The 14,786-nt window shown below is 41.5% G+C and overlaps 2 protein-coding genes across 2 annotated transcripts; both read left to right on the forward strand.

Annotated features, from left to right (window-relative positions):
- Positions 1-7,240: 7,240 nt before the first annotated feature.
- LOC140587742 (uncharacterized) lies at positions 7,241-9,403 on the forward strand (the record flags this gene model as incomplete). The annotated part of the gene is made up of 4 exons (XM_072709269.1): positions 7,241-8,264; positions 8,522-8,661; positions 8,765-8,969; positions 9,076-9,403. Coding segments are annotated over 4 exons (1,521 nt in total), but the record flags the coding sequence as incomplete, so codon positions are not given.
- On the forward strand, positions 9,276-14,623 carry LOC140587743 (uncharacterized; the record flags this gene model as incomplete). The annotated part of the gene is made up of 10 exons (XM_072709270.1): positions 9,276-9,488; positions 9,578-9,719; positions 9,818-10,465; positions 10,736-10,816; positions 11,070-11,155; positions 12,162-12,225; positions 13,607-13,673; positions 13,889-14,043; positions 14,156-14,266; positions 14,448-14,623. Coding segments are annotated over 6 exons (1,182 nt in total), but the record flags the coding sequence as incomplete, so codon positions are not given.
- Positions 14,624-14,786: the final 163 nt, after the last annotated feature.

Below are 14,786 nucleotides of genomic sequence, written 5' to 3' on the forward strand. Positions count from 1 at the left end.
TCAATGCATTTAGGGGTGTGGTCCTGGTCAAGACAATCTCCTGAACTCCAAACTGAATGTCAGAATGGGAAAGAAAGGTGATTTAAGCAATTTTGAGCGTGGCATAGTTGTTGGTGCCAGACGGGCCGGTCTGAGTATTTCACAATCTGCTCAGTTACTGGGATTTTCACGCACAACCATTTCTAGGGTTTACAAAGAATGGTGTGCAAAGGGAAAAACATCCAGTATGCGGCAGTCCCGTTGGGCGAAAATGCCTTGTTGATGCTAGAGGTCAGAGGAGAATGGTCCGACTGATTCAAGCTGATAGAAGAGCAACTTTGGCTGAAATAACCACTCGTTACAACCGAGGTATGCAGCAAAGCATTTGTGAAGCCACAACACGCACAACCTTGAGGCGGATGGGCTACAACAGCAGAAGACCCCACCGGGTACCACTCATCTCCACTACAAATAGGAAAAAGAGGCTACAATTTGCACGAGCTCACCAAAATTGGACAGTTGAAGACTGGAAAAATGTTGCCTGGTCTGATGAGTCTCGATTTCTGTTGAGACATTCAAATGGTAGAGTCAGAATTTGGCGTAAACAGAATGAGAACATGGATCCATCATGCCTTGTTACCACTGTGCAGGCTGCTGGTGGTGGTGTAATGGTGTGGGGGATGTTTTCTTGGCACACTTTAGGCCCCTTAGTGCCAATTGGGCATCGTTTAAATGCCACGGCCTACCTGAGCATTGTTTCTGACCATGTCCATCCCTTTATGACCACCATGTACCCATCCTCTGATGGCTACTTCCAGCAGGATAATGCACCATGTCACAAAGCTCGAATCATTTCAAATTGATTTCTTGAACATGACAGTGAGTTCACTGTACTACAATGGCCCCAACAGTCACCAGATCTCAACCCAATAGAGCATCTTCGGGATGTGTTGGAACGGGAGCTTCGTGCCCTGGATGTGCATCCCACAAATCTCCATCAACTGCAAGATGCTATCCTATCAATATGGGCCAACATTTCTAAAGAATGCTTTCAGCACCTTGTTGAATCAATGCCACGTAGAATTAAGGCAGTTCTGAAGGCGAAAGGGGGTCAAACACCATATTAGTATGGTGTTCCTAATAATCCTTTAGGTGAGTGTATGTGTGTATGTGCACAATGAATGAATGGAATAAGCTGCTACAGTTACATTGAACCATGTGCTTGTGCTCATGTGCACAAGCACACACACACACACACACACACACGCCGATGGGCTTTAAAGTTTAACTTTAGGTTTGTGAAAGCAGACATAATTATTTCTGTCAGGACCTCGATGTGTATCCAAGCCCCAAAAACACACTAACTCAGGCGTTCACGCAACTTATCGCGAAAAACCAGACAGAAATAGACTTGAAAATTTTAAAGAAAAGACATTAGCGGTTTTTGTTAATGTTTAAAGGTATAAAAAAAAACCTTTGCTGCCTTTCTTAAATGGCTAGAAAACATTGCCTCAACACTATTAAACACGGAATCCGCTGTTTGTAAACGGTCCGCATTTTACCCTCACCGCTAAAATAGTTGTGCTTGTTTCACACTTTCTCTTGTTTCGCTTGGGTATGCCTCTACTTAAATATTGTGTCTCTAGTTAAAAGTTTGGGACCTGTGTCTCATTCACATAGGCTTTCACATATGCAAATTGCCACCCCTCTTCTGGGCTAATGCCGTACGCTCATTTTGACAACGAATTGCCAGCGTTATTCGTTGATTTTTTTTGTCTAAAATGTTTATTATTCACATTGGTAGAAAAGTGCTTCAATACTTTAAAAAAAGGTCATGGTTTATTTGAAATAACTGGGCACTCCGTTTGTTGCTGCCATATTTTGAAATGGGTTGTCTAAGGAATCCTTATTCTTTGTTTGATGCCCCGGTTTCGGGTAAACATCCGCGACGGTTTATGACTACACCACATGGCCAAAGTGGCCTGCGAACGGACGATCACCCTGATAACAAAATACAACTAAATACATCTTTGTCAGGATGTGGGGCGGGGCAGGTCTATGACATTCGGGCTAAATGGGGGCAATAGCTTGGGGAGCCAGCCTATCTCAAAGCCTGTGGCCTGTTTGATTCTACCCCATGTTTCCTCCGTGTATGTCCGCTGTGATATGCTTAACAGACACGTTTGATGGCATTATTCTAACATAGCATGTTGCTAAATACCGCTCACTAGTTCCTACAGCTATTAAATGTATTTAAATGAAATCGGGGCATCTTGTTTAGAATAAAACTAAGAAAATACAGGAGATCGATCTTTCGCGTGTGTTGCTGCCGCCGCCATTTTGAAAGGCGCGTCTGCGTCACTGCGCATGCGCAAGCTTCGCATCCCATAAGGCAGTTATTTCGCCCGCATTGTTCAAACGGGTGGCACGCGCCTGGCCCTGCTCCTTGGATAATGGCAGCCTAGATCACGCTAGCTTTGTGCTACGCTGACGGGACCCAGAGCCGCTATGGATGGATCTTCGCCTTTGGTGAAGTGTTTTTTTTTCTCTTTGACATTGAAATGAAACTGTTAAACTGATTACGGCTTTTTCTCATTTTTAAAAACTTGGGCTAAAGTAGTTGTGCTTGTTTCACACTTTCTCTTGTTTCGCTTGGGTATGCCTCTACTTAAATATTGTGTCTCTAGTTAAAAGTTTTGGACCTGTGTCTCATTCACATAGGCTTTCACATATGCAAATTGCCACCCCTCTTCTGGGCTAATGCCGTACGCTCATTTTGACAACGAATTACCAGCGTTATTCGTTGATTTTTTTTGTCTAAAATGTTTATTATTCACATTGGTAGAAAAGTGCTTCAATACTTTAAAAAAAAGGTCATGGTTTATTTGAAATAACTGGGCACTCCGTTTGTTGCTGCCATATTTTGAAATGGGTTGTCTAAGGAATCCTTATTCTTTGTTTGATGCCCCGGTTTCGGGTAAACATCCGCGACGGTTTATGACTACACCACATGGCCAAAGTGGCCTGCGAACGGACGATCACCCTGATAACAAAATACAACTAAATACATCTTTGTCAGGATGTGGGGGGGGGGAGAGGTCTATGACATTCGGGCTAAATGGGGGCAATAGCTTGGGGAGCCAGCCTATCTCAAAGCCTGTGGCCTGTTTGATTCTACCCCATGTTTCCTCCGTGTATGTCCGCTGTGATATGCTTAACAGACACGTTTGATGGCATTATTCTAACATAGCATGTTGCTAAATACCGCTCACTAGTTCCTACAGCTATTAAATGTATTTAAATGAAATCGGGGCATCTTGTTTAGAATAAAACTAAGAAAATACAGGAGATCGATCTTTCGCGTGTGTTGCTGCCGCCGCCATTTTGAAAGGCGCGTCTGCGTCACTGCGCATGCGCAAGCTTCGCATCCCATAAGGCAGTTATTTCGCCCGCATTGTTCAAACGGGTGGCACGCGCCTGGCCCTGCTCCTTGGATAATGGCAGCCTAGATCACGCTAGCTTTGTGCTACGCTGACGGGACCCAGAGCCGCTATGGATGGATCTTCGCCTTTGGTGAAGTGTTTTTTTTTCTCTTTGACATTGAAATAAAACTGTTAAACTGATTACGGCTTTTTCTCATTTTTAAAAACTTGGGCTAAAGTAGTTGTGCTTGTTTCACACTTTCTCTTGTTTCGCTTGGGTATGCCTCTACTTAAATATTGTGTCTCTAGTTAAAAGTTTTGGACCTGTGTCTCATTCACATAGGCTTTCACATATGCAAATTGCCACCCCTCTTCTGGGCTAATGCCGTACGCTCATTTTGACAACGAATTACCAGCGTTATTCGTTGATTTTTTTTGTCTAAAATGTTTATTATTCACATTGGTAGAAAAGTGCTTCAATACTTTAAAAAAAGGTCATGGTTTATTTGAAATAACTGGGCACTCCGTTTGTTGCTGCCATATTTTGAAATGGGTTGTCTAAGGAATCCTTATTCATTGTTTGATGCCCCGGTTTCGGGTAAACATCCGCGACGGTTTATGACTACACCACATGGCCAAAGTGGCCTGCGAACGGACGATCACCCTGATAACAAAATACAACTAAATACATCTTTGTCAGGATGTGGGGGGGGGGAGAGGTCTATGACATTCGGGCTAAATGGGGGCAATAGCTTGGGGAGCCAGCCTATCTCAAAGCCTGTGGCCTGTTTGATTCTACCCCATGTTTCCTCCGTGTATGTCCGCTGTGATATGCTTAACAGACACGTTTGATGGCATTATTCTAACATAGCATGTTGCTAAATACCGCTCACTAGTTCCTACAGCTATTAAATGTATTTAAATGAAATCGGGGCATCTTGTTTAGAATAAAACTAAGAAAATACAGGAGATCGATCTTTCGCGTGTGTTGCTGCCGCCGCCATTTTGAAAGGCGCGTCTGCGTCACTGCGCATGCGCAAGCTTCGCATCCCATAAGGCAGTTATTTCGCCCGCATTGTTCAAACGGGTGGCACGCGCCTGGCCCTGCTCCTTGGATAATGGCAGCCTAGATCACGCTAGCTTTGTGCTACGCTGACGGGACCCAGAGCCGCTATGGATGGATCTTCGCCTTTGGTGAAGTGTTTTTTTTTCTCTTTGACATTGAAATAAAACTGTTAAACTGATTACGGCTTTTTCTCATTTTTAAAAACTTGGGCTAAAGTAGTTGTGCTTGTTTCACACTTTCTCTTGTTTCGCTTGGGTATGCCTCTACTTAAATATTGTGTCTCTAGTTAAAAGTTTTGGACCTGTGTCTCATTCACATAGGCTTTCACATATGCAAATTGCCACCCCTCTTCTGGGCTAATGCCGTACGCTCATTTTGACAACGAATTACCAGCGTTATTCGTTGATTTTTTTTGTCTAAAATGTTTATTATTCACATTGGTAGAAAAGTGCTTCAATACTTTAAAAAAAGGTCATGGTTTATTTGAAATAACTGGGCACTCCGTTTGTTGCTGCCATATTTTGAAATGGGTTGTCTAAGGAATCCTTATTCTTTGTTTGATGCCCCGGTTTCGGGTAAACATCCGCGACGGTTTATGACTACACCACATGGCCAAAGTGGCCTGCGAACGGACGATCACCCTGATAACAAAATACAACTAAATACATCTTTGTCAGGATGTGGGGGGGGGGAGAGGTCTATGACATTCGGGCTAAATGGGGGCAATAGCTTGGGGAGCCAGCCTATCTCAAAGCCTGTGGCCTGTTTGATTCTACCCCATGTTTCCTCCGTGTATGTCCGCTGTGATATGCTTAACAGACACGTTTGATGGCATTATTCTAACATAGCATGTTGCTAAATACCGCTCACTAGTTCCTACAGCTATTAAATGTATTTAAATGAAATCGGGGCATCTTGTTTAGAATAAAACTAAGAAAATACAGGAGATCGATCTTTCGCGTGTGTTGCTGCCGCCGCCATTTTGAAAGGCGCGTCTGCGTCACTGCGCATGCGCAAGCTTCGCATCCCATAAGGCAGTTATTTCGCCCGCATTGTTCAAACGGGTGGCACGCGCCTGGCCCTGCTCCTTGGATAATGGCAGCCTAGATCACGCTAGCTTTGTGCTACACTGACGGGACCCAGAGCCGCTATGGATGGATCTTCGCCTTTGGTGAAGTGTTTTTTTTTCTCTTTGACATTGAAATAAAACTGTTAAACTGATTACGGCTTTTTCTCATTTTTAAAAACTTGGGCTAAAGTAGTTGTGCTTGTTTCACACTTTCTCTTGTTTCGCTTGGGTATGCCTCTACTTAAATATTGTGTCTCTAGTTAAAATTTCCGGACTTGAAATGCCCTTAGATTCAGAACATGAGAAGGGTAACACATTGAATAGACTAAAATGAAATTGGGTATGCCTCTACTTAAATATTGTGTCTCTAGTTAAAATTTCCGGACTTGAAATGCCCTTAGATTCAGAACATGAGAAGGGTAACACATTGAATAGACTAAAATGAAATTTGAATAAATAAATCATGTATATATGTTTTGTTTTAGGGCGTAACACTAGAAAACGCAGACGGTACGTTTTGCTGCTAGGTTGTTTCTCTTTTGTTTCAGGGACCGCAGGTCTGGGCCTTATGTCCTAAAAATTATATGACAATATTGCAAAATATTTATCACAAATGCATATGTAGAAAACAGACTACGACAGGTGCTTTTGAGTTTTTCTGATTATGATGACCGAATTGTTTTATTAAGAGTTATGGAGTATGTGACCGATATATTATTAAATTACACCAACAACCTCAATGGTATTTATGTAAAAATAGTATATTATGATTGTTAATTATGCAGATGTTTAGGCTATATTATGATGCTCAGGATACTCAAGTTAATGCTGATGATATGAATGCTCTATAAGATATTTTATCGATATCACAGCCTGATAACCTTACAAGCTGCATTACTTCTGCATGCATGTTATGTTGTTAGAATGAGCGTGCACCTCAGAGTAACAGTAAGTTTACACAATGTTTTATTGTTTATGTTTTAAAGCATCCAACGCATTTACAGGCCAGTCCTGATGCAACAAGGTTTTGCCTAGACGGTGTGTTCAGATGCCCATGCTGCACTTATGCAACTGACCAACAATTCAAATTTACAACACACATTCAGAGCCACGTGAGACATGCAGTACAGCATAGAGGTAATTCCTAATGATGTTTATTGGTCTATTGATTTTGGTGGTTTTAAAACATACACATGCTTAAATGTAGAATGCACTTCTTACAATCAAGATAGACAAAATGATGTGGAGTTCCTTAGTGGGAGTCCCTGAAGTCATGTGAATATTGGTAAGCTAATTTACCTATGTTTGTGTTTTGTTTGACACTGTAACTTTCTGATCAGCTACTCCTGACCTCACTCCCCCAGTCCCGTTCTGTGTATACCTTTCTTTTCTGTTGATAGCTTTGGTCTTCATGTTGCCGTCTTGCAGGTTTCTTCATCAGCAAATGCAACAATTATTGCAGACCCACAGGACACTTTCATTGTCTTTATTGCAGCCAAACAATAATACGCAAAGACCAGTTTAAACATCATGTATCCCAATGCATCAGTGAAACCAAGCCAACCACAACGGAAGCGCATCAGTCACCTCCCGCCTCTCCTGCTCCCTCCTTTACTGCTTCTGAAGCTGCATGTCCCCCTCCCCCAGTCCCCATCCTCCACCCCTCACTTTCTTCATGTTCCTCTGATCCTGGCTCCTCAGCAGCACCAGCACTACCACCCCCTCACCCAAAGAAAGCAGAAAACAGTGAAGTGTACTAGCTGTGGCCTAATCCTTAATAGACGGAACCTACGGATACATCTTCGAAGACGTCACACTCCCATCAAAATGGACATTACGGCACAGAACCACCTCAGTGCTCAGTGTGTTGATTACACAAATGGAGTGTTTGCAGTAGCAAAGTCTTTTATAGCACCCAGCACACCAGTACGTGTCATTAAAAGGACATGGGGTCCTGAACAAAAAACAATGTGTGAGCTGGATATCTGCAGAATTAATGCAGAGTTTGCAGAGAGGTCAAACCTTCGTCCATTTGAGTGCCACCACATTCAGTCCCTCGTGTACTGCCCTCCAGCCAGAATGGACACTCCATCACTTACAGAGGATGTTTTGCAGGTGATGGTACATGACAAGTGGTTTGGGGAAGACAAAAAGGAAAGGTGTTTGGTACGTCAGAGAGAAGCAAATGATGCAGGAGTCCCGTTGTCCTGTCTGGTGACTGTGTGTGGACCCCCCTACAAAAAGCACATTTCTGTATACGAGTCAACTATCTCCTATTACAGCCGGCTTGGCAGAGTGGTGGTAAGGTACAATTCTAAAATCATTTCATGGCATTGTCCTTGCGCGAACCCAAGGCAGTCATGCATACCTAAATATGTTGCCAAGTGGCATTTATTTGAAACAGACCAGGCACTCTTCAGAAAAACCAGAAGTGTGGAGGAGAACATCACAGAACATTTTCCAATTGACATGGAAAGTTTTGACCTAGAAGAAGGAGCTCCATACTCACCTGAAGGCAAAAATCTGTCGCGGATGGTTCAATACATTTTTCATAAGAAGAAACTGCCTGCGATTTTCCCCTCAGACGTGGTCAAGACCATTCATTTCCCTGTGCACTTCATACCATCAGAAACCTTTTGCTCAGAATGTTTAGAGCCCACTCCTCTAAGCGAACCTGTGCTGATTACATCTAAGGCTAAAATCCTAACAATCACTGATGTCATAGAAGGTATGTTCTCTCTTTATTTAAATATTTATTATCGATATTTTAACATTTCATTACTCACTACATGTACTGTAAATGTCAGTGTAGCCATGACTTCCACTATCAGCAGCTTAGCCTCCTTCCCAGCAATTCACACTTGTATGCTTACTGAGATAATTTCATACACTGGCTTTTAGTACTGTGCAAAGTATAGAGACATGTCACAGTGTAAAATGGTGAAAGATAAATGTGTAACATTTACTGGTGCTTGTGTCCATTAGGAATTTCAGTGTACAGAAAATGGTGCTACAGGTGTGGTATGGCATATCGATACCAGGAGTGGACTGATGGTGTCCACAATTTCGATGACCACACACTTCTGTCCATATACATGTGCCATTTTCTACGCAATACACTTCAGGTAGGAACCATGTTCTGTTGTTTTAATCATTTAAAACAATTACGAATACTTTATCAAAATAATATATTGTAAAGCCTTTAAATGTCATACATCAATTTCACAGACTCATCAGGCAGTAGGGAGTGCCATGGATGTGTTGGAGAAGACCTCTGGTAAAACCTATCCATCCAGGGAAAGGGTCCTGCAGGCTTATTTAAGCTTTGAAGCACTGTCAGACCTCGGTTACACATATGCTTGTGTATCGTGTGGTTATCATCCAGTATCTGTTGTGATGGACCTTCATGAGAAGGGCGTTTTTAGCATGCCTGGTAAGTGAACACATTTATTCATTTTCTTAGTCTTACATTGTTTCAAGCACCACATATCCAGCTATGACTGTTTGGAACATGCTTACTTAAGTCTTGCTTTCCTTAGTGAGCAGCATTGAGGAACCATCTCAGACTTTTGATGGAAAGGTAAGTGTTGAAAATTTCTGGGAGATGGTTTCCCTTGAAATGATCAGCCGTGGGTTGGTCCCAAGTAAGTACAGTCCGCACAATGTTCTAGGTGGGATGACAGTATTCTAGCATTTACTTTGTTTATCGTGGAATAATGTACTGTTATGTTAATAATATTTTCTAACATCATTTAAAGGCAACAAGTCAAACCCATTTGTCGTCCATCCCAGTTACCATAGTTGGGCTCCGTGGATTGGTCCTCACACAAGAGATAGGGATGTTGTACTCAACACTGAATACAAAGAAGTGTATTCTGCTTGTAGTGCAAAGGAGGAATCTGAGTTTAACCTCACAGAGGACCGACTGACTGATGAACTTCTTAAGCTCAAGGTACTGAACTTAAGTCAATTTTTGTCAGTTTTGTCAAAGATGTGTGTTTTTGAACCACGCCAGACCAACTATACTAATGTTCATTATAGATGGAAGCTGTGCGTGCTCTGTGCCGACAGTGTGGCATAGACCCCAAAGGCTCACGGATGGACCTGGTAACGAGACTTCAACAAGAAATGAAGAACAGAGCGAGTTATGATAAGGTGTTTTCACAGATCTGGGGAGCTTCTGGTAAGTTGTGTTCTATTACTGAGAGACCGTTTTTACAGACAGTTCTTAGTTTCATTACTTGGAATGGTTGCACTCTGATTTACAGTTTCCTTAAACAGGTGGATGGGCTGTGGTCACCTGTCCTTGTGCTGTGGTGTATGGTGTTAAGTTCAACATAAGGGCTGAGAGCCCCCGGGACTTTGCTGACCTTTTATTGTCGATGAAACATTTTCCAAACATTGTATTATATGATTTTGCGAGAGGGTTGGCAACACATACCAACCTAAGAGATCCAGAATCATTACCCTTCAAACCTCATGGGGGTAGGTTACTTGAGCCTACTGAAGATAACATCAGATGTGCCACTACTGGACAGATAAAAGTGAGCTTGCCATGGCTAGTCACCAAGAAGCCAGTTCCTGATGAAAATGGCCACCCTATAACTGGATCGTCTGAGCATTATGCTCTTTATGATAGATTTCATGAGGCAAACTCAAAAGATGCCAGGGATGTCTTGCGAAAGGTGGAACTGGTCCCAGAGTTACGTGGTTGGATCAACAGCCCGTGTGCTGAACAGCTCTTTGCTGGAATGAGGAAAAACAATCATTTTCTCAACATGATGACTCCCTCATCGCATGTCTTTTTGATGCGAAATATTTTGTGTCACTACAACAATGCTAGAAATTCAAGAACCATAGAAAGCATGAAGAAGAGATTGGGCAAAGGAGTGGACATACAGTTAAATTCCAATGGTCAGACAGTTTTGGGTATGTATTCCACCCTCATTCTAAATTATTAGTGGTAATGTCATGTTTATGTCATGTTTATGTAATTTTGCTGTCCGGTGCCGTGAAGTTATATTTGTCTTTTAATTGTAGGTGATTCCTCATGTTTATTTTGCAATTTGAAAGATCATAAAGCTATAACTTACAAATCTGTCAGAAATGCTAGACAGCATAGCGTTGATGAGAAATGCATGCAGTACAACCGATTTAACTCATTCTAAATCATTTGGTTTAAAATGTGCTTTTTTGCAGCACCAGCTGAAGCACCAGCCGAACAAGCACAAACAACAACAGCAGCACCAGCTCATGGTATGACAACTGCAGCATCCCCTGGTATGAAGACAATATATATTTTTTGAGGGCCTGGTTGTACAACTTAATAAAAACCTTAACACATCCATGTTTTTTAGAATATGTATACTTATGTATGTTTGCAGTGGGTACTTGATCTGCAGCTAAATGTATACCAACCTTCAGCCACCCTAAGAAAGTGTTATATGCTTCATAAGATGGCTCAGTATCACAGAAATGTGGTGAAACACTTATTTGGTTAATATTTTCATGCATGGTCTGATATGTATGACAGGAGATCTACCAGTGTGCAGTGATGACTGCTGGGGACTACCACATCTGGAGCACACAAGTGCCCGATCGGAAATCAGAGACTCAGAGGTGCATGTTTTATGTTTTGTTCCTCCGTATTTGTTTGTTTGTTTATATATTGATTGACTCATTTGATTGATTGCCGCATGGGCTCTCTTAGTCGCAAATTTGGAAACCATTTAACAATTGGCAACCATTTCATGTAATACAGTTGTCATTGTTTATGGGTGTTATAACTTTTAACATCTAATGTATCGGTTATTATATTATTTATAACTTGGAAACAAACTATTCATTAATCAGTAATAGAATTCCTTTTGTGTCATACTTTTTAAATATTTTCTGTGATGCCTCGTAGTGCATGGCATATAAGTGAAGTGATTAGTTGTCATTGACACACCACAGCACACAGTGCACAACAACAAAATGTGTACTCTGCATTTAACCTATATGACACCATGACATTGCAGAGGAGAGCAGTGCTTGGGGGTGGTACCTTGCTCAGGGTACTTCAGTGGCACCTTTCGATTACAAGTGCACTTCCCTATCCATTAGGCCACCACTGACCCTATTACAAACAGCAGCATAATTTAATGGAGTCAGATTAATTGGTCTTAGTGATCTGATCTGAAGGTGGGGATTAGGGTTGTAACGGTATGAGATTTTCACGGTATGATAATCGTCTCAGAAAATATCACGGTTTCGTGGTATACGGTATTAAACTATCATTATTATTAGTATAATCATCAGCTACAATGACCCTTAAATGAATAAAAAGAGATATGGTTTTTGGATGAACATGGTTTATTGTAACAAACTTTTTTTTAATGAAAATAAAAAAAACTTATGGAAGTATGAGTCTAACTTTTGGGGGAAAAATAAATAAAATAAAGCTGCGCATCTCCCATTTGAACAAAATAAGGAATAAGTTATTTCTCTTTATATTAGACAAGAATAAATCAAACTGTCCTTCCTCTTTAACAGCATATATGGGAGAGCAATATGTGCAGGGTCATGTTTGTTAATATTTTCCTGAGATTATCATAGCAGCATGCATTTCTTTGCTTTTTTTCAGGTCAGATTATGATGAAGAAATGTAAGCATGTTGAGATTTTCAGGGCTCAATCTTGACCGCTGAGGTGAGAGAATGTGTCCACTTGTACTAAACACCTATGAGTTTTCAGTTAGTGTATTTGATGATTATTCTTTTAAATAAAATTATAAAATGATCATTAAGTGTTCTCTTGAGAGTAGCTCTGGATATGTTCATGTGTTCACGTCTTCACATAGTGAATGAGACAGCAGACGCTTTAAAAACCATGACCATCATGCAGTGGCGGTTTTAGGCATGGGCGAACGGGGCAGCCGCCCGGGGCGGCACTTTTTCATGTCACGTGGGGGGCGGCACACGAACTTGGAGGAAAACAAAAATAATCTAAATAAAGCGTTTTTCTAGAGGATGGGCGAGCGGAGACGATAAGGGATGAAGTTGGGAGGGCGCCGGGAGGGATTCTATGGGGGGCGGCACACGAACCTGGAGGACAAAATAATCATCTGTGCCGCTGTGTGTGTGTGTGTGTGTGTGTGTGTGTGTGTGTGTGTGTGTGTGTGTGTGGGGGGGGGGGGGGGGGTAGTTGGTTAATGAGCAAGCGGCAGCCTTTTTGCGCTGTATATTCACAGACGCACATCGCGATTTAATTTGCTGCACAGCTATATTTTGATTTATTCATCCATCTATCTATCAAATTGGACATTTTACGTGGCATCTGAATTATACTGTAATTGACTCCAATTACATGACTGGATTCCGGGATTCCCTCTGCATCACAGAAATAATACGGCTTTAAGTTATAAATGGAACTTACCTTTATCTTCACGGAGGGATGGTGTTCGCGAATATGGGAGAACATGTTCGACGTATTTCCTCCTTTTGCGGCCACTGTTCGTCCACATTTCTTGCAAACTGGATATCCACCCCACGATCATTTTTCGGATACCCAAAATATTCCCATACTGCAGATTTTAATTTTTTTTTCGGCGGGAAATAGAGATTAGAATTTGCAGCCACTATCGGACATTTTCGCCGCTGTGCATTTATGGGTGGAGTCTAAGCAGTAAAGCGGAAAGAAGTTGCATATACACAGCAGCGCAGGTGAGATCTGGTTTCTTTTTTTTTTTTCCAAACCGCGGATAGGCAAATGTGCATGATATGATAATCGTACATGTCAATATCACAATAAACCGCCATACCGGTATACCGTTACAACCCTAGTGGGGATTGATACACCTTACAAAGTTGATGCTGTAATATTTATCACTCTGATGCATTGTTCTGACCCATATGCATATAAGCCTTTCAGTCTGACAAGCTGGTAGTATCATGACTGCCTTTTTCCAGGTCTGGTGCCCAACGTGATCAAATTGTTTTACACCTGTGCCCTCAGGTGGAGTCAACTCTATGTGATACCATTACAATATGTCATAGTTTTACAATAGTTGTGACAATATAATTTCTTTTAGGAAAATTCAATGTGTTGAAAGCACAGATGGTAGAGGAGGAGGAATGGGTTCCATCTCCATTGAACAGGTATTTATGTAGCTGATCTTACAGCTGAACCTGCTGTTTTTCTCTTTTTTTCTCTGTGCTTACTGTGCTGTACCCTACAAAAATGTGAAAACAATGAGCTTCATTTTAAGCAGTTGGAGTTGGAATGTAGAAGTCATGCTATTTTTGTCTGTTTTTGTTATATTACAGAACTATTGTAAAATAATATTTGCGTGCTTGTATGATTTCTTTCACAGATCCCCCTCGACGTCCTGGAGGATATCCTTTTAGAAGTAGTCCTGTTCGAGGGTGACAAAGCTTTTTTAAAGCTGTCACTTGTTTGTCACCTTTTTTTGGGACTTAGTCGGAAGGGAAACATTCCGTGCCCGAGCGCATTTTCAGTGGCTTGACAGTAGGTATAAAACATATTATGATATTTGAATACCCTTTGAGTTAGGATGTTTGTATTCCCATTAACAAGGGATTTTACTCTAATGAATCATTCTTAAATTTGAAACCTACAGGTGTAGTCCCATGGAAACTGTACAGTGCGGCCTATCAAGCACAATTCCGACGATTGTATCGCCTGGAATGCTGCCAGCACTGTCTAGAGACTTATAAGAACAGCTTACCAGGTATGCATACTGTGTAAGAATGTTGACAATTGTTGCTGAAGTCAGTGGTTGCAAAAAGAAAGTCACCAGAACAATTTATTGTGTGTCAGGTCCTGAATATTTTCTTGAAAGTATGCAATGAAAAACATTGTTGCTCTGTTTTGATACTAAGTATGCTTGCTTATTATTTATTGTCCCATAGGCTACATTGGGCGTGGAAGACGAGGGGAACTTCACACAGCCTGGGTTCTGCAGCGAGTTCTGCAAACACCTTACGGAAGACTTGGGTATGTGAATGGGTGGGTGGGTCAGTGAGTGAGTGAGTGAATGGGTGGGTATGTAAGGAAAATAGCAAATTGGATGACTTTGGAATAAAAAAATAACAGCTACTATGCCTCTGTTTCCTTGTCTACACACAGACTACACACATGACCGAACCACATTTTAAGTTTTATCAGCTTTTCATTAAAAAGCACAGTGGCACCCAATTGTGATGAGTTACTGTATGTGGAAATGAGTGGCACCTCTGTATCATTTGTGA

Source organism: Paramormyrops kingsleyae, chromosome 2, assembly GCF_048594095.1.
Source record: "Paramormyrops kingsleyae isolate MSU_618 chromosome 2, PKINGS_0.4, whole genome shotgun sequence".
NCBI lineage: Eukaryota > Metazoa > Chordata > Actinopteri > Osteoglossiformes > Mormyridae > Paramormyrops > Paramormyrops kingsleyae.